Source organism: Alexandromys fortis, unplaced genomic scaffold (assembly GCF_014885135.2).
Source record: "Alexandromys fortis isolate MF-2015 unplaced genomic scaffold, M_Fortis_MF-2015_v1.1 scaffold_129, whole genome shotgun sequence".
NCBI classification, from domain to species: Eukaryota; Metazoa; Chordata; class Mammalia; order Rodentia; family Cricetidae; genus Alexandromys; species Alexandromys fortis.
In genome coordinates this window covers 4,792,907-4,817,580 of record NW_026068022.1, presented here as the reverse complement: position 1 = coordinate 4,817,580, position 24,674 = coordinate 4,792,907, and the positions used below count along the sequence as shown (strand labels likewise).

The following is a 24,674-nucleotide window of genomic DNA, read 5'->3' as shown; positions in this document are numbered from 1 at the left end:
TATACATACACATAAATTAAAAAATAAATTTAAAAGCAAAAAGAAGAAAAGTTCTTCTAAGTTCAACCCTGACAATTCTCTGCTATCAGCCTGAGTAGCCAAGCCTGGGGCCTACTGCACCTCTCTGCCCAGAGCAATGCAGCCAGCCCTGTACACTGGCTTTTCCAAGACAGTATAGATTAGTGTTCACATTTCCTTGCTATGCCTTTAAGAACCACCAGAATGCAAGAGAAGTCTGGAAAGAGAGGTGGGGTCTCCTAACAGAACTTCTTGGAAAAGGATCCTAGGAATTTCTGCCAGAAACTGAACTGAAATTCCAAAGCTGAGAACTAGGGGGTGGCCTGTGTTGAGCTAGGCCTATGATTGGACTGTGCGGCCCATTAGGGAGGAGGAAAACAAAATTAAAAAATCTGGGGGTTGGAGGGGAGGAAAGACCTCCTCAGCCCTACCCCAATCCATACACTCCAGACCTGGAAGCATTATGTAGCCGCTAGCCTGGATGGGGTCTGTGCACGTCCAAGCTGAGGGCAGCAGATGCTGGACCCAGGGAGCTCTCTGCACCAACTGAGCAAGCAAGGCCTCCAGGGACTGACTTGCCAACAGCTGGACTTGATCACCAGCCTGAGACACAGCTCATGCACTGCATAGAATAACAAGCAGACTTTGTTCCCTGGCTGTGCAAAGCGTTGTTTTCCAAGGGATTGCCACAGCAGCAGAGAGAAAACCAGAGATCACTACCTGGACCCTTGAGTCTCTGTAAAGAGCCAAAGTGTAAGAAATTGTGCTGCTGTGGAGTTTGCAGGATGATGGTGGCTCTCCGGGGACCTTGTTCACTGGTTCTCTTCCTTGCAGCATTCCTGCCCCCACCACAACATGCCCAGGACCCAGCTATGGTGCACTACATCTACCAGCGCTTCCAAGTCTTGGAGGTAGGTGACGTGTGTTCCCTTCACTGGGACTATGCCTCTTGGAAGTCACTCTGTTGTGCCGCACTTTCCTGTCAGCTAGGACGCATGTCTTCCAGATACAGAGTGAATCACTGGTCTAATTACATTTACAGATGTGCATAGCCGTGATACCACTTCCAGTCCAGACCGCTGTATCACTAGACTTTGAGCAAGGCTTCACTCTACACTTTGCCCTGGCAAAGTTTTTCTCACCTATTACATGAACATAGAGATAGAATTTAACTTCAGAAAATGTTCTGAAGATTTAATGAAGAGATTTCAACTTTGAGAAACTGGGAGTGTTTTATTTTCGGTCATTAATCTGTACTCAAAACATGGCCTGAAAAAAAAAAAAAAACATGGCCTGATCCACTGAGTAAATTTCCAGGTTGTTGAATATTTAAAACCCAACAATTCAGTCTTCAAAGTATGGAATTATAACTGTAGTCACATTTTTCATATTTTATTATATTGGGTTACTAACTGTCTCCAGCTTTTCCTTTTTCCTTTTCATAATAAACTGTTAGGTGACTATAAAATGCAGTAGTACAGAAAAAAATGCAGTAGTACAGCGGTTTATCGTGAATTTTGCTTTTTAATCTTAACTGGATTTAGAATTAAAAATGAGATTTTTCGGCAATGTTAAACAGAGAGAACACATTTGATCTTTCACCTTATTAGAAAAGGCAAAAAACTAGGGTTGGGATTGTGGTTCAGTTGGTAGAGTGTTAGCCGAGTATGCACAGAGCCTAGCACTATGTTCAGTGCCTAGCACGGCATAGCCAGATGTGTTGTTGCCATGTACCTGTTATCTTAGCACTTGGGATAAGGAGGCAAGAGGATCAAGGAGTTCAGAGTCATCTTTGGCTACATAGAAAGTCTGAAGCCAGTTTAGACTACGTAGATTCCCATTTTAAAACAAAAATGAATGAACAAAATTCAGTGTTTTTTTTAGGACAGTAAGGTTCTCAGGGACAAATATAGCCTTCCACTTTAGAACGTCTGGCTCTTATGCAAACTAAACTTGCATATTATGCATCTTCTTTCAAGGACACTCTTATCTCAAACATTTTCTATGTTTTCCTTTAAAAAAAAAAATCTGTAAATCCAAACGATGGTGCCACCTAGCTATAGTCAGTAAAATAAGTCCACAGAGCAATCCAAACACACTTCCTTGCATTTCTGGCAAGGAGGCCAGGGCCTGGAAGCTGTGGATGAAGCATTCCCAGGCTTCAGGCCTCTTACTGCTCCTCTGCTCCCTTCCTGGACATGCCACCAACCTCACCTGCTTAAAATGCCAAAATCTGCTCAGGCTTTGGCACCAGCTAAACTTCTCTCGTTGTCCCTCAGTACTGTGAGAGTTTGTCTACAGACAAAGGAATAACACACAGAGTAAGATATTCACGACTCTGAGTGTGGATTTGGAAGATCGGGTATGCTTTGTAGATACTTAGATATGTTCAAAAGATATGTCCTCTGACCACTAGGTACTGACCTGCAGGTGACTCAGGTCCCAGGTGGCAGGCACTGCTGGCTAATACAGAAGCTTGACAACTCAGGGTTACAGGTCCTGTCCTGAGAGGGGCATGTGGGAGAATAGGAAAGGGAAAATAGGTATTGAGAGTTATTAATATCCATTCTTTCCCTTCTCTGTCTCTATTTCTCTCTGTCTGTGTATGTGCATGTGTATGTATGCATGTGTGTTTGTGTGCATGTGTGTGCATGCATGTGTGTGTATGTGTGTGTGTGTGCATGTGCTACTGCTGCTGCTGCTTTTCATGTCTCTAGCTCTTTCTCTTCCAAGTGAAGTGCCCTACACAATTATGTTTAGAGTAAGAAGTTTTCCATTTATGAAGAAAGTTTTAGTCAATGTTGCCAAGTGAGCTTTAACTACCATGACCCATCAACCCCATTTCCACTCATTTACCCTTCCATTCACCTAATAGTCATTGAGCATTCTCTATCTTAGCTCATGCCAGATGTAAGGGAACGCATCTATTTCTTGGCATCTAGCCTAAGAAAATAACTAAGGACATAAAAATATAAACACATAGTTTTTAATCTTAACATTGAATGAAAAAAAAGAAAATTAAATGTTTCTTTAAATGAGTTTAATGGAACAAACAATGGGATTTCAATTTAATAAAAATCTTGCATCTTATTAAAATTATGCTACATATGGATAAAGAAAATGTACACAATGTTGTTCAGTCTTTCAAATGAAACTCATATGTGACACTGTAGATGGACTTGTGAGATCTTCTGCTAAGTGAAATAAGCCGGTCACGAGAAGATAAACACTAAATGAATGATTTCACTATTCATTTAGCCTAAAGAAGTTGAGCTCATAAAAACAGGGAAGACTGAGCAATGAGGAAATATTGATCAAAGAATACAAAGTTTCAACTAGAATCAGTTCTGTGGTAGTACAGTGTGCTGCCTTAGCCTGAGGACTTGAGTTCAGATCACCAGTACCCAGGTAAAAAAGTAAGATGCGGCAATGTCTATCTGTAAGTCCAGTGCTGTGGAAGCAGAAGCAGGCAGTTCTCTGGAGCTTGCTGACTAGGCAGTCTAGACAGTTAGTGAGCTTCAGATTCAATGAGAGACACTGCCTCAAAACATAAGCGGTTCAAACAGTTATGAAAGGCACCTGATATTGTCCTGTGACCTCCACATGTACACCTGCATGTGCACATAGACACACACATACACACACACACAAGAAAGAATAAGTCCAAAATATCTGTTGTACCTATCATTACCATAGAACACAGCATTATACTGCATACCTGGATATTGAAAGAAAAGATTTTTACCACCTCAAAGGTAAATTTGTAAAATAATACATATGTTAACTTGCTTGATTTAACCATTTTACATCAAAATATCAATGTACAACAATTACATAGGAGTTTCATTTGTTAATTAGAAAAAACATGGTCAACACAAAAAACTTATAGTGTGTTATTATGATAATACATAATAATGTAACATATTTATAATAATATAATAATGATATTTAAATGTCAACAATATACCAGCAATTTAAATAAGCAGATATTTAGCAAAATCACATGTAAATATATATTTATATGTATTATAAAATACATTGGAAAAAACTACTATACTAAATGTCAGTAGTATGTATAAATTTAGGATTATGGGTTATTAACTGCCTTTTGATTATACTTTTCTAATAATTTTTTCTGTAAATAATAGCTATTTGTTTTACTTGAATAATTAAAATGATTTACAGTAATTTGGTAATTTATTTCCTGTTTGAAGCAAAGGCTGGAAAAATGTACCCAAACCACAAGGGCATACATTCAAGAGTTCCAGGAATTCTCAAAAAACATATCCATGATGCTGGGGAGGTGTCAGACCCACACCAGTGAATATAAGAGTGCAGTTGATAACCTGGCACTAAGAGTAGAGCGTGCCCAGCGGGAGATTGACTACCTGGAATACCTCCGGGAAGCCGACATATGTATCGAATCAGAGGAGAAGACACTGGCTGAAAAGGTGCTTCAAGAAGCTGAAGAAGAAAAGAAGATCCGAACTCTGTTGAATGCAAGTAAGGGATTCTTCTACTGCCCCAGCTAGGGCCTGACACAGCTAGAGAGATGCAGACCTGTGCAGTTAGGAAGTGTGATCTAGTGGTGGGTGAGAACTGGATGCATTCCCGTGTGTATGGGCTGGGAGCAACTTGGCACATGTCCCATGTCCCAACAGAATTCCCCTTCAAAGAAGCGACTTTCTTTTCTCAGAGAGTTTCTAAAGACCTCATAGGAGGCCAGGTCTATAGTCTGAGAGGCAGCTTGGGGGATCCCCTCCTGCTAGATTTTGGGTTAAAGGAGATATGTCTCTGATCCTTCTAGGGAGGGTGGCAGGCTGGAGCCAGCTACACCAAGGGCCCTAGGAACAGAGAGCTGCTGCCAGTATAACAAGAAACAATGTGAAATGAGAAAGTGTGACAGCCAAACCTCAGGACTGGGCACTGCATCAGATTGCTATTGTGTGCTGTCTGGGATGGTGGCATTCAGGAATTTGTCCTCAGTCTTGTGACACATCAGTATCAATACTGGGCTGTCAATAATAGTATCTAGTAGTTCATAGTATAATGAGCATCACAGCTGATAAGATTTGTTTGTGCATGAGTCCATTTCATTAAAACAACAAGAAAAACAAGGCCCCCACCTGTATTTTGTATTCTGAAAAGACTTCGCTGCAAATAGGAAGACTATTCATGTACTAATTACTCCTCCAAATCTGGGGAACTTCAGCAGTGAAATAAGGCATAATAGGGGTTATTTTTGCTTTTAGGGTTTTGCATACCTTCTCAATGTAATCATTTTAAGAAACTATGAGTCATTATAGGAAAGGTATTGGCATGAGGATGTAGCATGAGGTGGAGGCAGTTTAAGGATAGACTCAGTTACATCATAAGTTTACACCCAGCTTGAGCTACATAAGACCTTGTCTCAACAGCAAATAAATAGGGAAATTCTCTATCAGTGAAGTGAGCATTAAGGATACTTCAAGGGCTAGCACAAGCTATAAATCCATGGCCATCTGCAAATCTGACTGAGAGAAAACTGTAGGGTCAGAGACTACAGAGAAAAAGAGCTAAGACTACCAATCAAGCCCTGTGCTGGTGTCATCTATTCATTGGTTCACTTATTTACTGAAAATGAGTGATAGGAACAGCGGTACTATTCCAGGCACTGGATGTAGAAGGTGAAATAGGATGTGGTTCACGCTAAGGAGATGGAATATGACTAGAGAAACTGATGGGGTATTCTGAATTGGGAAATGATATAAAGGAAGAGACTATAACAGAGAGGGAGACCTGTCGTAGTGTGGAGCAGCGGGCCTCTTCCTGCCGCCAGGCTCCTGCATGGCTAGCTTTACACAAAATAATTACACGGAAACTGCATTCTTTTAAACACTGCTTGGCCCATTAGCTCTAGCCTCTTAATGGCTAACTCTCACATCTTGATTAACCCATATCTAATAATCTGTGTAGCACCACGAGGTGGTGGTTTACCGGTAAGATCTTAACCTGCATCCATCTTGGAGAGGAGAGCTATGGTGACTGTTTTACTCTGCTTCTTTCTCCCAACATTCTGTTCTGTCTACTCTGCCTACCTAATTTTCTGTCCTATCAGAGCCAAGGTAGTTTCTTTATTAACCAATGAAAGTAAAACATAGACCCTCCTCCATCAACCTATCAGGAATACTGAAGAAATTTAAGCAAATAATGACTCAGCATGAAGTGCCACCAGATAGAAAAATAAAAAACCTGTTCGATTTAAAAGCTATTCAGAGTTGAAATCTACATGTTTTGGCAACTAACAGTTGAAAGTATAGGATAAATGAGAGACATGAATCAGGGATACTTCCAAGGTTTGGGACTTAGGTTATTAATTGATCGGTATGAAATCTGTTAAGATAGAAAACCCAAGAGTACTTTGGAAGCATATCTGACTTGACAAGTTTTTTCCAAGCACTTACCTCTTTATTTGTTTTCTATTGCTATAATTGAACCATGCAAGGTAATTCATAAAGAATAGAAGTTTACTTAGCTTAATTAGTCATTTTCTAGAGGCTGAGAAGTCTAAGACCATGATGTGGGCATCTATTTAGCATTAGGGGAGGGCCATCTTGCTGCATTGTGGCATGCAAAAGGCATTGCAAGCTAGCTCAGAAGCCCCTTTATTTATTTGTGTGTGTGTGTGTGTGTGTGTGTGTGTGTGTGTGTATGTGTGTGTGCGTGTATGTGCATGTAGAGGCCAGAGTCAACTTCGGGAGTTCTTTAGATGCCATTCACCTTGGGTTTGTTTGTTTGTTAGATAAGGCCTCTCATTGAGAACTCGGGCTCACTTACTTTTAGGCTAGACTATTACTAGGTTTGAATATCAAGTTCCAGGGGTCCTCTTACCTTTACCTCCACAGTGCTGGGATTACAAGCATGTATTCTAACACCAGAGTGTGTGTTTATTTTTTATGTGGATTCTGGGAATGAAATTCAGGTCTTCATGCTTGCAAAGCAAGCACTTCTACTGAACTATTTCCCCAACTCTGTTTTGTTTTATTTTTTCTTAAAGAACCACTAAGATACTTCCTTCAATTTTAATGACATTATTTAATCCTAATTACCTCCCAAAGGCTCCACCCCCAAGTAACATGTGACTTTAAAGACTAAGCCTCCGATATGTGCCCTTTGAGGGGAACATATTCAAACCACCACAACTTAAAACTTTAAAGTTTTCATGTTCATTTACTGGCTCACTGCTCATATTTTCCTCCATCTATGCCAACTCCATGAAAGCTTAGACACTCCATTGCAGGACCAGTGCTGTGTCTCCAGGGCCTAGAAGAGGGTCTTAGTTCAAACAACTATGTCAGTAAAGAAACAAGTGAACAGATAAATGTACGGACGGAGTGAATGCCAGCACAGCCTATTTGGAGTTTGGTAAAAAGAGAACATATGTTACTGGATGTAGGTTCTATGATGACAATTAGGGTAATAACTAATCTGATTATAGGGGAAGGCACCATCTCCACTATTGCTAAACCATTTACCATTGAGCTGTTTGAAAGCCTTCGCTCTTTATTATGAAGTGTTTTCAGAGATGAGGTCAACATGGGTCCCCAATCAAAAGAATGTTGATATTAAATGAAATTTTTAGACTCTTAACTACCCCCACCTTCTATCCCCACTCCTTTCCCACACATACATGATTTAGAATAAAAGCGAGTAACAGATTTTAAAGTCATTCCCAATGTTTGGTGCTAAAACAATTGCTAAAATCAAACTTTGCCTATTGTAATTGTCAGTTTATCACACAGCATCACAGTCCCAGGCACCTAGACCAAGAATTTATTCAGCTGAAGCCTTTGAGAGAGTCCACAGGCTGCATTCTTGAGTGGATAAAAGTATTGACCTCCTTTTAACTTGTAAGTAGCTTTTGAAACAGAATTCTCAGGGCAGTCAAAACAAGCCATTATAACAGATTTTATTTTCTTTCTCTAGTTCAGCTCCTTTTATTGCAAGGAAGCATGGGAGTAACCTTATGTAACCTCCCCCTGCTGTCATTAGATAACTCGTATCTTTTGTTATATTATATTTCCAAGAAGTCTGATGAAGATCTGAATGCCTCCGGAATATATTCAAGTAGACAGCTACATGCCTGTATTCAAACCCGCTACAAACAGAACAAACAACTAAACAAACACCTCACTCACTGAAAACTAACAAAAAGCAAGTCTGTGAGGCAACTCTCAAGGTCGATTGGCTCTTGATGAGTAGACCAAAACATTAAGAGGACCATAACTAATTTGAACAGGAGGGGACTGAAAATCGATCTGAAGGCAGAAATATAGGAGATCATAAGGGAACTTGTGTGTGCATGTATGCACAAACCCAGAGTTGTTGCACTCTGAAGGCCAGCAGCGGAGGACATATGTGTACTGTATATGCGTACAGGACATAGCTGCTCTTGTATATTCCCTAGAGAGTGCATGCTGATGGGTCTAGAAAGGTCTGTGTACATAGAATTTCTTTTGGTTACTCATCAAAGAATCTTGTTTCCTGTGAGGCTATTTCTAGGCACTATGAGTATGAGCAAAAGTTCCCAATCGTGTCATCTTGTAGCTTTTGGTTCCAGTTGGTATAAACATTCATTCATTTTCTCTCACTAATTTGTTCATAGGTTCAACTAAATTCCAGATACATTTTGGGCTTGGGCTAGCATTATAGTTGGAACGCTGGCTATGATCTTTGTTCTCAAAACCACTCATAGTAAAATAGAGAAGCAATTTAGACACAAAGGAAACAGTCCAACGTGGGTACTGCTCTGATAGAGGGATGTATAAGTTGTCACAGAAACATGTTAGGTCATAGGGTCTAGGTTGCCATGATGAGAGGAAGGATGGGACTATAAAACTAGAAAGTAACCCTCCGGCTCAGTTTTAATCACAGAAAAGAGCTCATTAGGTGGAGACTGGATTTAAGAGCATCCTACGCAAATGAAGCTACATGCAGCAGCACAGTGACAGAATGAGGCTTGCTATGTTGCTTGGAGCAAATTATTTTATAGAACTCATGACGTGGAAAGAGGGGGAAAAGAACCAAAGGAGAGCTAAACTCCCCGTGCTAAACAATCTCCCATTTGCCAGCTGGACAAATGGGAGTAATGAGCATGGTAGCGAATATTTACTGAGATTACATTTTAGGTTGTCTCCAAGCTATGTACGTAACTTAATAACACTTATCATGAAATTGAAAACAATTCTACCAGTTAGTTATAATCACTACCCCACCACCCATTTTATATATCAGGAAAGCAAGACTGTAGGAAGACAATTTGCCCAAGCTCACACAATTAAAGAAATGTCCAGGATGACATTCAAACCAACTCTGGCTTGCACACATGCTAGCATCTCCCATCATCCCCTGCTGAGTATGGGAGTACCACAGCTCAGATAAAGGATTGAGAAAAGTCACTGTAGACACAGGGTTCAGAACAGCCTAGCAACAGGAGAGGCTAAGAGCATAGACTGGAGCTGGCAAAGCAGGGTCAAGGGTAGTCACTAGGAATATGAGTTTGGAGCCTTCTGCTCTAAAAGTAGATGTCTATGCTAGAGGCTTCTGATCTCAATGTGGGTCATAGTATGAAGACTATGATTCCATCTCACAAGAGACTGATTAATTAAATCCTGGCTAAGAAAAATCAGTTTCCTTCCCTGTTTTTTCTTAATTTATTACTTTATTTTTTGAGACAAGGTCTTATGCAGCCTAGGACGGTCCTGAGCTCTCTGCGTGTCTAAAAATGACCCTCCTCCCTTCCTGTCCCTCTGGACACTGGGATGACAGGCATGCATCACCGTGTCTGAGTTTATGCTGTGCTGGCGTTAGTGCATGCTATGCGAACACTTTCCCAACCAGTTACTGCTCCAGGTCCTCTCCATTGACTTTTTTTTTTTTTAAGATTTATTTATTTATTATGTATACAGTATTTTCAGTATTCTCTTTGCAAGCCAGAAGAGGGCACCAGGTCTTATTACAGATGGTTGTGAGCCACCATGTGGTTGCTGGGAATTGAACTCAGGACCTTTGGAAGAGCAAGCAGTGCTCTTAGCCATCTCTCCAGCCCCTCTCCATTGACTTTTAAGCAGTGAAATGTCCTTGCTTTGCTCCCTCCGCACTTCTGTGGCCCTCAATTGCCTTGTCAACATTTCAGCAGAGGGTTTCTTCCAACTATTTCTCAAATGCCTTTAGTTCACCTACTCTGCTCTGTCTTCTCTCCCCTTGATTTCAATCATCTCTCATCACCAAAACTCTGCACTCAACTCCCTGCCTCTATCTATCCCTGCCTTAGTACTCTAACTTGTAAGGTCACCATGATCATCTTACTACAATGTCAGCAACATCAGTTTTCCCCTTGATGGCAACTGCAAACCCAAGGACAAACAAAAATGTTATTTTCATTCCTATCCTACCATAACTTTCATTAAATACTTAATTTTTCTCTACAAAAGAAATGCTTGATGATGAAATAAATACTACATACTGTTGAAATAATATTTATCGTGTTTTCTTTGATTATAAAGGTAGATGAGAAGCCAGCAATCAAACCTAGCCATTTTTAATATTTCTCAGTTTCATTTCTACCCATGCCTGGTATTCTATGCTTTTTATTTTATCTGCTAGCTTAAAAACATACTGCATACATCCTTGCATGCCCAAATAGTAGATGCTGTGTTTCCAAAATCAATCATCCCAGTGCCTAGAGTGGATGTGAGATCAATAGCTTTGACCTGAAGTGCTTCACTAGAAACTGGAGGCAACCACGGGCTTGGGATCACACTGCACCATTCTTTCTGTTGTCCAGCGCTCATTCTGTAATTACTATTGCTCTGTAGGTACTATCACAACCTTGTTTTTTTTTTCAGATAAAAAAACTGTGACTCAGAGAATCTTCCCCCATATTCCTGCTTTATCCAGGGATCGATACCACCCCAGACACACAGGTTTTATCCTGAACACCCTCACCCCACATCAGCTGTCTGTTGCCACATTAACATAACTCCAAACCACTCCAAAATTTGGCTTAAAGCAACGCCCAGTTTTTATTTCTCGGGAGTTTCCAGCATGGGGAGGACATTCTGTTGATCTGTGCCAGGACTGGCTTGCTTGCACATCTCCCATCCTTGGCATGTTGCTGAGGAGTGGCTTGTTGAGGAGGACTGCTTATGAGATGTCCTCCACATGCCACCTGGCTCTTCTGGAGGCTGATCTGAGCTTGTTCTTTTTTTTTTAAGATTTTATTTATTTATTATGTATACAATGTATACATAATATAGTGTTCTGCCTGCATGTATGCCTGCAGGCCAGAAGAGGGCACCAGATCTTATTATAGATGGTTGTGAGCCATTCTTCTGAGAATTGAACTCAGAACCTTTGGAGGCGCAGCCAGTGCTCTTAACCACTAAGCCATCTTTCCAGCCCTGAGCTCATTCTTATGATGAATTCAGATGTCTCAGAAAGAAGACAGCAATCCCCTAGTGTAACATGAGGGCCTGCTTGTTGGGGCTTCTGTCCTGCCCAGTTCCCTCAGCCGGTAAACCCCAAGAAAATTACACAGAGGTCTCCATAAGTTATAAACTGATTGGCCCATTAGCTCAGGTTTCGTATTAGCTCTTATAACTTATATTAACCCATTATTCTTATCTGATTTAGCCACATGGCACAGTACCTTTTTCAGTGGGGCCGGTCACATCCTGCTTCTTCAGTGTCTGGACAGGACTCGGGGAGAAATGGGCTTCCTCCTTCCCAGCACCCTAGGGACTCAGCTAAATCATTTTTACCACCACCACCATCACCATCACCACCATCACCACCACCACCACCACCACCACCTCCTCCTGCTCCTCCTCCTCCTCCTCCTCTTCCTCCTCCTCCTCTTCCTCCTCCTCCTCCTCCTCCTCCTCCTTCTCCTCCTCCTTCTCCAGATCCGTCTCCTTCTTCTTCTTCTTCTTCTTCCTCTTCTTCTTCTTCTTCTACAAGCCACAGATGGGCGTTTGCTCAATCTTNTCCTCCTCCTCCTCCTCCTCCTCCTCCTCCTCCTTCTTCTTCTTCTTCTTCTTCTTCTTCTTCTTCTTTCGAGACAGGGTTTCTCTGTATATCCCTGGATTTGCTATGGGGACCAGACCAGCCTCAAACTCAGATCTGCCTTCCTCTGCCTCCTGCGTGTTAAAGATGTGTGCCGCCACTGGCCAAAGAAAATTTCAATGCTGGCTCCAGGGTCCATCCTTCCTCTATAATCTCTAACTGCATCTAGATTGGGTTTTTGGTCTTGATGCTTATGTAAGCAGGAAGCAATCAAGATCAGCTTTTAGTTATGCAAACATATATGTCAGAACAGAGAACCTGTTGATTATTGGTGAGGAAATGATCAGAACCACCAAGAATGCTACCAGCATTCAGGTTCCTATGAATAAGTTTCAGATGTTCACACAGTGAGACAAGATGGTGAGAAGAGAAGCAACATTTCCTTTATAGGAGTGTAGATGACTTTGTCTTCTATCCCAAAAGGTGAGAGAATGGCAATGTCACAGCTATCAATGGAGAACATGTCTATCCCTTTTTAGTTTGCTAAGAAACTTATTTAAAAACAAACAAAACTCAGCACTTAAGAGCACGTGTTCCCGGGCGGTGGTGGTGCACAACTCGGAAGGTAGAGGCAGGCGAATCACTGTGAGTTTGAGGGTAGCCTGGTCTACAAGAGCTAGTTTCAAGACAGACTCCAAAGCTACAGAGAAACCCTGCCTCAAAAAGCAAACAAAAAAGAGCACTTGTGGCTTGTGAAGAGAGTTTAGTTTCCAACACCCTCATGAAGGCTCGCATTCATCTGTAACTCCAGTTCCAGGGAATCCCATGTCTTCTTCTGACCTCCAAAGATGCAAGACATACATGTGGTGCATATACATACATACAGGCAAAACACCCATAGACATAGAGCAAATATATCTAAAAATTTAAATCAAGACATTGAAATCACTACGTATATATGTATATATATTTATCAAGAGCCAACTCAGTCTACAAATGAGGAATAGATGGAATCAAGGAGTTTACCATTATCCCTTGGAATTCTTGGGATGTCTCAATAGGAAGATATCTGATATAAACTGGCAGCTGTTTGAGATCAAAAATGCCCCAGATGATGGGCCAGTTCCCTGCTTGGCTTCATAACTATTTTCCAGCTGCGATTCTCTCGAGCAGCAGTTCTCAAGTATTCAGTCACAGAAACTCTTTTACTATCTTAAAACTTATTCGGGGCTCCAGAGAGGGCATGCTGAATTTCGTTACAGATACTGACCTTGCCACATTCATAATTAAGTTAGGGAGTTTGAAGCCTGTACCAGGTATTCTTCCAGAGAGAACACAAAGTAATGAATGAAACAGATATGACAAAGTCTTGCATCTCCTCACATTTACTTTCTATTGAAGATACTATGACAGTAAATATGTCAGCAGATGAGTATATAATGTATCATAAAAGCATAACAGACACTCAAAGAAGAAAATCTATTACAACAGGAGGTTATGGAGAGCTAGCTTCTTCTAGAAGACTATGCCAGAAGGAAGTTTGCCCATGTTGGAGTCCAGCTATAGGCACCCCGTGGTAAAAGCTGGTTGGACTCACATTCAAAGCTTAGACATCTTCCTGCTTTCAGGAATTTTTCTAGAATGGTGAATGACACACACCTATCACACACCTAGATAAGAAGATGCATGAATCAAATCTGGTTTATCATCATCACACAGTTGTTCCAATTTAACCAGTCAACCCCCTCCCCTTTCTAACTGTCTCTTGAATCCATGGCTGTCACTCTTTAGTATCTTGAAGCTGGTACACTTACAAACTCAGTGCCTAACTTTTCTGTGTCTATCACCCCATCCCCAAGTCCCCACCCACAGCCACTTTTCCACCAGAGATGAACCAATGTCTCTAATAGTCAGATTGAGTCACAATGGAGGAACAAGTCTTACAGGTCCAGCAAGTGTTATTAATAAGGAAGAAAGTATTTTAAAAGATTCATAAGTGATATTTGTATATGGATTTCTTGCGAGGCCTTGGGCTAAATTCTACCCCAATTGCTTTTCTAAAATTTTGCCTATGAGGAACCACACATTCAATGTCTTGGTTTGCATGTGAAAATTTCACATGTCATCATTTCTGTTAAATAATTTGCATCTTAGTTGGACTCAAGTTTTTTTTATTTACTATTTCCAATCTTTGCTCGACTCTTTCTTCCTGTTGATTATCTGTTCACAGGAGAAACACATCAGGAAATTTTAATTTACATTTACTGGTACACTGGAAATGTATGCTCCCTAAATTTAAGAAAAATTTATATAATAGTAGAAGATTTTCTCTGATAAAAAGATAGAGAGCACCTAGCATAAAATCATAGCTTTAGGGCTGGCACAATGAAGACTGGATTGACAAAGGAAGTTCAAAGACTGGGTTACAGAGCCACCAGGTCTCCAATACCCAGTCCTGAGCTCCATCTGTATCTGAAGGACTAGGAGGAGTAGCAGAAAAACATGGGGAACATTATTTTTTTCTTAAAGGTTTTTTAACATCTTAATAAAAAAAATATGCATCTCCACGAGTTCTGCCTTAGAAGGGAGCTTAGAAAGAGAAGGAGGAATATGTATATATTCCTTCTATATTTTACTACTTTTAAATTTAATTTAATTTAAATTTGTTTTTTGAGATAGGCTTTCATTATATAGCCCAGGCTATCCTGGAACTCATAATGTAGCACAGTGGGCCTCTAATTTACTATGTAGGACAGACTGGCCTCAAACTTGTAATCTTCCTGGGTCTGCCTCCCAAGTGCTGAGTTTCTAAGCCTGCCCCTCCATAATTGCCTCTCTTCTGTTTTTTGTTTATTTGCATTTGGGGGGCAGGGTCTCCTGCCAGACTGGCATCCAAATTGCTGTATAGCTCAAGATGACCTTGAGAACTTCTAATTCTCCTGTTTTTACCTCTTGAATTATAGGCCTATGTTACTACACCCAGTTTGATGCAGTGCTGGACTCCAACATAGGGCTTCTCGCATACTAGGCAGATACTATACCTACGTATTCACATCCCTAGTCCCTGCTCTTCTGGACTGTAATTTCGTTTTCTTTTTTAAACATAAATTTTTATTGATTTTTAAAAGAATTTCCCATCAATCATCCCGATCCCACTCACCTTCCAGTCTCTCCATATCTGCCCTTCACCCTTGTAGCATTTGCCCCACAAAGGAAAATTTAATAACTAAATAAAAATATAAAGTAAAACGGAAACAACAACAATGAAAGCAAAACAAAAACAAACAAGCCACCACCACCACAAAAACACCTCGCTCCTGTGCCTTTCTCACCTCTCCATCACCTCTTCATTCATCTCGCTGGCACAGGGAGCTGCAGTGTGGCACACAGTAGACCCGTCTGTCCAAACAGCTTCACTTGTAAATTGAATCACTGGTCTGGTTTGAGGCCTCTGGCTTCTGGTACACCATTAATACTGGACCCTCATTGAAACTCCTCTCGGATAATTGGCTCCACAGGGCCAGTCCCTTTATGCACCCCAGCAGGTCATAGATGGGTAGATGTTGGGGTGGGCCAACTGAAAGCCCTGGATATGTGCCTGGATGGTAGCTGAGTCAATCAGTCCAGCCTCTGGGATCATTCCCCTCAGGTGAAGGGTAGAGCCTGCTCTCCCACAACCGTGGTGAGGTGTGGGACTAGCTATCATGAGTGTCAGGGCAGTTCTCCAATGCGGGCTGGGGCCAGCCCAGCATGACCCTTGGATGTCAACACACATGGTTCACATGTGCCTCTGTGGTAACATGGGCAACTGGCATCAACACAGATACCCTTCATGCCCCCATCCCTGTTGCAGCAGAACCAGGGACTCAGACATGGCCTTTGGCAGCAGCTTGGGCCCATTCTTCACCATGGTAATAGTGCTACCCCAGTCGTAGCTCAGGCCACCCAGATCAGCAAGGCTCCAGGGGCATCATGGACCTTAGACACCAACATGGCCTCAGGTGTCATCTGCATGGCCTTCCATGATAACAGGAGACACGGATATCAACAGAGGCCCCAGATGCAGCATGGCCACAGACCCAGAAATGGCCCTTGATATCAGCTCAGGCCCAGATGTCACCAAGCAGGGAACCAACAAAGATGTTTTCTTAAGAGACACATGTTCTTCATTCTAAGACACAGTCCTTACATAGCTTAGTTTCAAGTCTGTTCTTCCCTGGAAGGAGGGGCAGGCATTGTGAGGGCCATCTACTAGAAGTAGATGTCCTATCACACTTGAGAGCCCATTGCCTTTACTGGTTTTTCTCTGGGCACACCAGTACACACAGTTCCCAACCCTTCCTACCACACACACTACTCTGCATCTGAGGCTGCCTGGGAGTGTCCTGGCTCCCAGCTCTGAGTTCAGAAGAACCCTTCATCACTGGCTAGCTGTGTGATCTTTCCAAGAAGCCAATGTAATCCTTAACTTTCTTCACTTGGAAACTAGTGATTAAAATATATGTCATGGCTACTTACTATAAGAATCACATAAATTATTATAAAGTTATCCAGTACAGTACCAAATGGATTCTATGTATTTGTAACATATTTAATAATCCACTCAATCCTTGGACTTGTTCTTTAACATGGAATATCTTATGTGAATCTTTAGGGACCCACAGACCATCCTTGCTCTCCCCTGGACATTCATCCTATGGTTATTTAAGAGCTTAAAGTCTCACCTACTTCTCTTCAGTGGTCAGCCCAGGATCAGGGAAGAGCTTCACCTCAGCCAGGTCCAGCTGTGTTCAAGTAGAGATGGCACCCTGGGAGTCAGAGTAGCTGTTCCACTTCTTCCACACATTCCCTCTGCCCCCAATAGCTCAGTACAGCAGAGGCTCCTTGTGCCATGTGCTCCTGAGATGTTTATAGTCCCTGGATGCCTTTCCTGTGTCGAGCTTCCTATAGTCAGGTCACCCATGACAATGTTGACACACGACAGCAAGCCATCATGCTGTCGGAGCTTGTTAGTAGGACATGGCAGCTGCTGGCAGCTAAGAGAGCTCCTGGTAGCTCTCCTCCAAATCTGTCCTCCATCTTAGTATGAGCCAGGTGAGGCCATTGTGCCTCTACCTAAAGAGCTGACTTCCCAGGATTTGACTTTGTCCAGCTAAGCCTGTTCTCCATTTCATGTATTCTCTTCAGAAAAACTGGGATCCATTTTTTTTAATGAAATAATGGATTTGAAAGTATCTTAAAAGCTTTGAAGTGCTTTGTGAATGATTATTTACTTAAGATGGGTCTGCGGTCAGAACCCAGAAGTGCTAGACTGTTTAGACCCAGCAAAACATCTGAGATTTTTATTTTCTTCACTCAACTGCCATGTAGTGAATCCTCAAAGCATTGAATTAGGCCTTCAGGTACAATACTAAACGTGAAAATTAAGGCCCTGCTTCTTTTTTGTTTTTTTTTGTTTTTTTTTTTTTTGTTGTTGTTGGAGTTCTGTGAGGGGGGTAGACAGTAAGTTAGTAAAGAAACAGATAAAACAGTTAACAGTGGACTGAGTGATTTCAAGGAAAGAAGAAGCGCATTAAGGAAATAATATTGGAAGTGAAACTTGGCCAGATATGGTGGTGTAGACATACAATCCTAGTACTTTTGAGTCTTAGACCATCCTGTGCTACATAGTGAGTTGGGGGTATGCATGGGATTAAAGAATGAATGGGAGGGCTGGGCGGTGGTGGCGCACGCCTTTAATCCCAGCACTCAGGAGGCAGAGGCAGGCGGATCTCTGTGAGTTCGAGACCAGCCTGGTCTACAGAGCTAGTTCCAGGACAGGCTCCAAAGCCACAGAGAAACCCTGTCTCGAAAAACCCAAAAAAAAAAAAAAAAAAAAAAAAAAAAAAAAATAATAACCAAAAAAAAAAAAAAAAAAAAAAAAAAAAAGAATGAATGGGAGCCAATCCACTGTGCAAAGTTCAAGGAAAAGAGTGTTTCAGGTAGACGAATTCTAAGTGCAAGATTTCTGAGGCAAAAATAAATAAATTTGGCACAGTCATAGAACATAAAGAAAACTATGTAATCACAACACAATGAGCCACAAAGGAAGGGCCACATTGCCCAGTCTTATAGGCCAGGCTACGGGATTAGAATGCTATCTATTCTAAGTGTGATGGAGAAGGAGAAAAAGTTTAACATGTCTGATCTCTCTTACCGCTTTGTGGAAAGCGCATGTAGATACCAAGCAAGAGTAAAATCAGGGAGACACATCCGACACATTTGTAGTTATCTACACAGAAATTATGATTCATGGTTTCCAGGGGAAGAGTAGGTGCTAAGATATAGAGTTGAATATTTTTATTAAACTTTTCAAAAACATCTACTAGAATAAATTAGATTAAAATTTTAATTAATTTTAATACTATTTTAATTTAATTTAATAATTATTTAATAAATAAATAAATTATTTATTTAATGCATTTTGTTCATTTTCACTTCTATTATTCCCAACTCTCCCCATCTCAACTCAAGACATACTCCCTAACCACCTTCTTATGTCCTTTTAAAGTTATAACCTACCACCTCCGTTTTGTACTGCCCATGTGCTCATGGATATAGGGCTATCACTGGAGCATGAGTGAACCTACTAGGAATCACACCCATAAAGAAAACTGGCATTCCCTCCCCTAGATACCATCAACTATCAATAGCTCTCCAGCTAGGGATGTAGTTCTTGACCCTAAGCACCCTCCCCACCACCACAGCTGGGATATTGATCCGATTGATCTTATGTAGAGAGAGTGAGTGCAACTGCCCTGTCCAGTCCTGATGATAAGGTTTTCTTCCAGGCCTCCCTGACCCCTGGCTCTTGTAATCTTTCTGGACCCTCTTCTGTGGTAGTCCCTGAGCACTGAGGGGAGGGAGTATAAAATGGTTGTCCCCTTCACCACTGAGCACTCTCCAGACACTTACATTCTGCACATTGACCTGTTGTAAATTCACTGTCTTCTTCTGCACAAAGAATCCACTCTGATGACGTCTGAGAGCTGCATTAATGGTTGAGTATAGAGATATCAGCTTAGAAGGCAGTTTGAATCTATATCCATTTAGCAAAATAATAATAATAGGTTCACCCCTATGGCCTGTGAGCTCCATAACCATGAGCTCTTGGCTGCATTTACTGTGATCTATCAAAAAAAATCCCAAATTAGAACTGATGACCTACTTTTCCTGAAATGACCAGTAGTGCTGACCTCTTGAACATGGTCACAGTGATGATTCCAAGGGGCTAAGGTCATCTGGAAGATGGCATACTAAAAGGCAAGGTGGAGAAAGCTTATCCCACCCCTGTCTATATTCCACCAGACAAAACAAATCAGTGTGTGCAGATTAACCACAAAAGAGACTGTGAAGTGTTGCTTCATGTGCAGTGAACCGAAATGGAATTGGAGGAGCACTGATCACGGTCTCGGCCACACTGTCGGATGAGAAACCGGAGAAACACACAGAAACAAAGATGGGAGAGAAAGCATCTTCGAGGAGGAGGAACTGACCAATGCTGTTATACTACAGAAGATGAATTCACATGCCCACATAACAGAGTGGCAGGAATTTTCATTTAGGAGCTCTTTGGTAGCATTACCAGGAACAGATTATGTTGTGCAGTAAGAGTGGGAGGTGAGAAAGCAAATATGGAAAATATAGACTTCTGTGGGAGAAGCTAAGGATGAAATGTTAGGAAATGTAAGAAAATATCCAGAGATTAACTAATTGGAGATATTTATTTATTATTAAGACAGGATCTTACTATGTAGCCTTGGCTGGTCTGGAACTACTATCTAAACCAAACTGGTTTCAGAATCACCGAGAGCTGCCGACATCTGCCTCCAGAGTGCTGAGCATACACGCCGTGTTCAACCATGAGATTTAAAAATAATAATATGCAAGATGCATATAAGTTAAGACTAAGGGGCTAGTTATGAAAAAAAATTAAATATTATAAGATGATTGAAGAATCTAGAAGTTGGGACTGGAGAGATGGTTCAGTGGTTAAGAGCACTGACTGCTCTTCTAGAGGACCCAGGTTCAATTCCCAGCACCCACATAGCAGCTTACAACTATCTGTAACTCCAGGATTCAGCACCCTCACACAGATATACATATAGGCTAAAACACCAATAAAATAAAATAAATAATTTTAAAAAAGAATCTAGAATCTAGGATAGAATGTAATCAAAGTACAATGATTATATTGTTCCTGGAAAGGAGAAATTACACAGTTTCTTCTTTTGTAAAATATATATTTATGATTTATTTAACTTTATTTTATGTGCATTGGTGTGAAGGTGTCAGATCCTCTCGAACTGGATTTATAGACAATTGTGAGCTGCTATGTGGGTGCTAGGAATTGAACTCAGGTCCTCTGGAAGAGCAGCCAGTACTCTTAACTGTTGAGCCATCTCTGCAGCCCCAACACAGCTTCTTCTAAGAAGATTCTTCTACAATTAAAGGACAGGAAATGGAGGGAGTTCATGTTAACAGTGTTTAATTTTTCAAAGGAGTTTATGTCTGTTTTCCATTTTTGCTCTAGGATTCTCCGAGGGAACCTCTTCTGCTAGAGACAATGGTATCATAGCAGAGAGGAGAGCATATTCTCTACTAGTATTAGATGCGAAGGGAATCAGGGTTCTTCAGGTGTGGTGAGTCTTCTAGAAGGTAGACGGTTCATGTTCACACATAACCTGTTCCTTTTCTCCTGTCTGGCTAGGCTGTGACAACATGTTGATGAGTATAAAGTCTCTGAAAATAGTGAAGAAGATTATGGACCCAGATGGCTCTTGGATGAAAGATGCTGGTGGTAACTCTGCAAAGGTGTATTTATTAATTGGATCCAGAAACAACACAGTTTGGGAATTTGCAAACTTGCGGGCATTCATGGAAGACAGCACCAAGTCTGGCCCCCGGAAGCTAATCTTACCACTTTCCTGGCAGGGAACAGGACAAGTGGTCTACAAAGGCTTTCTATTTTTTCACAATCAAGGAACTTCTAATGAGATAATTAAATATAATCTGCAGAAGAAGACTGTGGAGGATCGAATGCTTCTCCCAGGAGGGGCAGGCCGAGCACCCATCTATCAACACTCCCTATCCACCTACATTGACCTTGCTGTGGATGAACATGGTCTCTGGGCCATCCACTCAGGACCGGGTATCCAAGGCCATTTGGTTCTCACAAAAATTGAGCCGGACACTTTGGGAGTAGAGCACTCATGGGACACGCCGTGCAGAAACCAGGATGCGGAAGCTTCGTTCCTCCTATGTGGAGTCCTGTACGTGGTCTACAGTTCCGGGGGCCAGGGCCCTCACCGTGTCACCTGTGTCTATGACCCACTGGGCACTGTGAGGGAGGAGCATCTGCCTAATTTGTTCTTCCCCAGGAGGCCAAGGGGTCACTCCATGATCCATTACAACCCCAGAGATAAGCAGCTGTATGCCTGGAATGAAGGCAGTCAGATCATCTACAAACCCCAGACAAAGAAAAGGCTGCCTCTGAAGTAATGGATGGGAGTTTGGAGGGAGAGCTGTGTGGTTGGAGCCACGGTTCTTCCAGGATACTGAGGTCACAACCCCTTTACAGTGTAGTATTCCTCTAGAAGGACACAGGGATAGCATCTAAAAGTTTAAATACATATTATTCCTTTGCCAAATGTCACTGCCTTGGGAATCTTTTGAGAGCATAGATGAGGCCATATTCTGATGTTTTGATGAATACCCCATCCTCGTCCAAATCTGGTGGGGCTAAGGCCTCCTTCATCTGATCTACTTCGTCCCAGTCTTTCCTAATTGCCTTTCAGCATTTTCTCTGACTCTTTTCCGCTTTCAGCAATTAGGATCTTGCCACCCTGATACTCACTGATTTCTTCTTTGGTTTTCACTCAGGTTCTGTCCTCTTTCTCATATGCTTATAAATATTTTTTCATTGCCCAACTTCATTAATTACTTTTGTTGTTGCTATGGCAAAATACCTGACAAGAAGCAAATTAAGAGAGAAAAGATTTGTTTACTGGCTTTTAACCAGGCACAGGGGTGCCCGCCTTCAGTCCTAGCACACAGGAAGCAGAGGAAGGTGGATCTCTGTGAGTTTGAGGTCGACCTGGTCTACAGTGTAAGTTCCAAGCCAATCAAGGCTGAAGAGTGAAACCTTATCAATGGATATAGTCCATCATGGTAGTCGGGAAAGTGAGGGGAATGGGACAGCTGTTCGTATTATATCTGAAATCAGGAAGCAAGGAGCAGACCAGATGTGGGGCTGCACTAAGAAACCTCATGGCTGGCCCAGGCCTCACTTCAGGGCCTGCGCCAAGCTAGGAACCAAATGTTCAAACACAGGAGCCTGTTCAGCTCATTTCACATCGAGGTCATAACACCCAGGAAGCACTATTTCTTATTAATGTTTAATGTTTATTTCCTCTAGCCTTGCCCTTCTGCCAAGCCAAGTGGATACAGTAACAAAGTAAAACCATTAGTAGAAGGAGGTCACTTTCTAGCTACAAAGCTTTTGAACATCGTTTAATTCTCTTTTAACCTTTGTGGGTATGTACAAATCTTTATAGTTGCTAAGCCAGACATGAGAGTTCAGGTGAGTTATTCAAAGTAGTAAACTAAAATATGTAAGAGCTAGAAAAGATTGCAAATATTAGTCTTTCCATCATCCAAGGAAGAAAGGATCAGTTATATACTTTTGCCCACCTATCCTTAACCATTATGTCCATCAGTTCAGCCTAAAAATAATAGTTTGCCCCTTAGGCAGTTGTCATGTCAGCACAAGGTCTTCTCATAGGTCTTTCAAAGCCTGCTTTCTCCAGAAAACCAGCCTAAGGGTAAGGAGGAAACTCTAGCCTCATCTTGTCTTTCTGTTGCCTGCTTCTTTCTTCTTTCTTTAAAGATAATAAAAGTGAAGTTAAGCAAATATTTGGTTATATTTGCCTATATTCCCTCAGCACAAAGCTTTCCAGGATTATCTGTGTTGGGCTTACTGTAAAATGTTCCCTAACTCACGGAGGCCCTTGGTAAATATATTTGTCTAGATGGAAACCAGGTAGCAGGCAAACAGCTTTGGCACAGCAGGCATGCCGGGCATTACAGAGGGTAGTTGAGAGGGGCATCTGCAAAGTGTTTCCCACATGTGTGTCCATTTGACTGAGTCTAGGTCACAAGTGAGGCCGCAGTGCCAGCCCGTGTCATGTGCTAAGGTCTCTGCCTTCCCAGGTTGGTCACATGAGAAGGCTTGCTTTGTGTGCTTGCAGCTGTTTGCCTGCCTTTGCCAAGTCCAGGCTGGGATCACAGGCAGCAAAGGGAGACCCTCCCCCTCTCCACCGCCACCTCCACATATCATTTAAGTAGATCTTTGGCAGAAAGGAATGACGCACAGTTCTGATGAGATGGCCCTGTGAGCCCAAATCTTATGCACAATAAGGCAGATATGAAAGAATAAACATGATGTAATCACTCCATGAATGAATCCAGGATCAATACTTGCTCTATGGGTAAAGTCACATTACCCACCTTACAAAGAAAGTGACCTACTCACCTTCAAGGATACGCAGCAGCATTATCAAAGAATGGAGTCCTGTATACATGGTTCCTTTGAGGTCAAGAGAATAGTTTGCATGTAGCATGCTGTCTGGCTTCTCTCTGGGAAGTGCTTGGAATTGACAGCTCTACAAGATATACCTATCCCAAACTGCTCACCCTGGCACACAGAATCCCCACAGGGAGGACATTTCTTTTAGGTGAAGAAATGTTCTCCAGGAAGGACCTATTCATTGCTACTTTCCCGAACAGCATGCAGGCGCTGGAACACCTGTTTCGGTATCTTTCACACATATGCTTTTCAGCTCTAGGCTGGCTGGATTGAAATGAGGATTGATGATGTCTCCATGAGCCACATCACTGGTTAGTACATTGTAGCACATGCGAATCAGCTGGGGAGGTTTAAGAACCCTACTATTCAGCCTATACTTGCCAATGCCATTAAACCAGACCCTCTGGAGCTGGGAGGAAAGCATCTGTCTTTTTAAAGCTCCTTCCCCAACTGGATCTAAGTTTGAGAAAGCCAATTTCATGCAACATTTTGCAAAAATAATTGCATACTTCTGAGAAAATATGAGCAGTTTCTGGGGGCCTGGGCAAGAAACCGGGCCTCCTTAGGCTGCACGTGGGATTTGGAACTGCCCACTAAGGCACGTGAACTCATGTGAACTGTGCAGGCAGGCTCTGTCTCCAAAGGCCTCTCAGCTATTTTAAGGAAGTGAAAAAACCAACACACATCTCAGGGGCCCCAGCTTTTCGACGCTGGCTTTGCCTTTGCTCTGCTGCTGGCCAGGTCCCTGCACTGCTCATACACCTGTTTGTCAGAGTGCTTATGCTTTGTTCACATGTGCAATCCTCTGGCCACACTAGTAATTGTAGACGACCAGGGTTGGGGGAAAAAGAAGTCATGTCTGTAGAATTTGTCAACACTCGGGTGTAAGCAAATGGATTCAGTTTAGGAGCAACTGCTGCCAGAGTCCCTGGTGTCCTTGCCCTCTGAGGACCTAGAGATTTTAAGCAGCTAAACTGAGCAGCCG

At 42.0% G+C, this 24,674-nt stretch overlaps 1 protein-coding gene across 1 annotated transcript; it reads left to right on the top strand.

Annotated features, from left to right (window-relative positions):
• Positions 1 to 423: 423 nt before the first annotated feature.
• On the top strand, positions 424 to 23,016 carry Olfml1 (olfactomedin like 1). Its single transcript, XM_050163285.1, has 3 exons — positions 424 to 929; positions 4,233 to 4,521; positions 20,813 to 23,016. The coding sequence occupies exons 1-3, from the start codon at positions 804 to 806 to the stop codon at positions 21,601 to 21,603; spliced, it is 1,206 nt and encodes a 401-aa protein (XP_050019242.1). The 5' UTR covers positions 424 to 803; the 3' UTR covers positions 21,604 to 23,016.
• Positions 23,017 to 24,674: the final 1,658 nt, after the last annotated feature.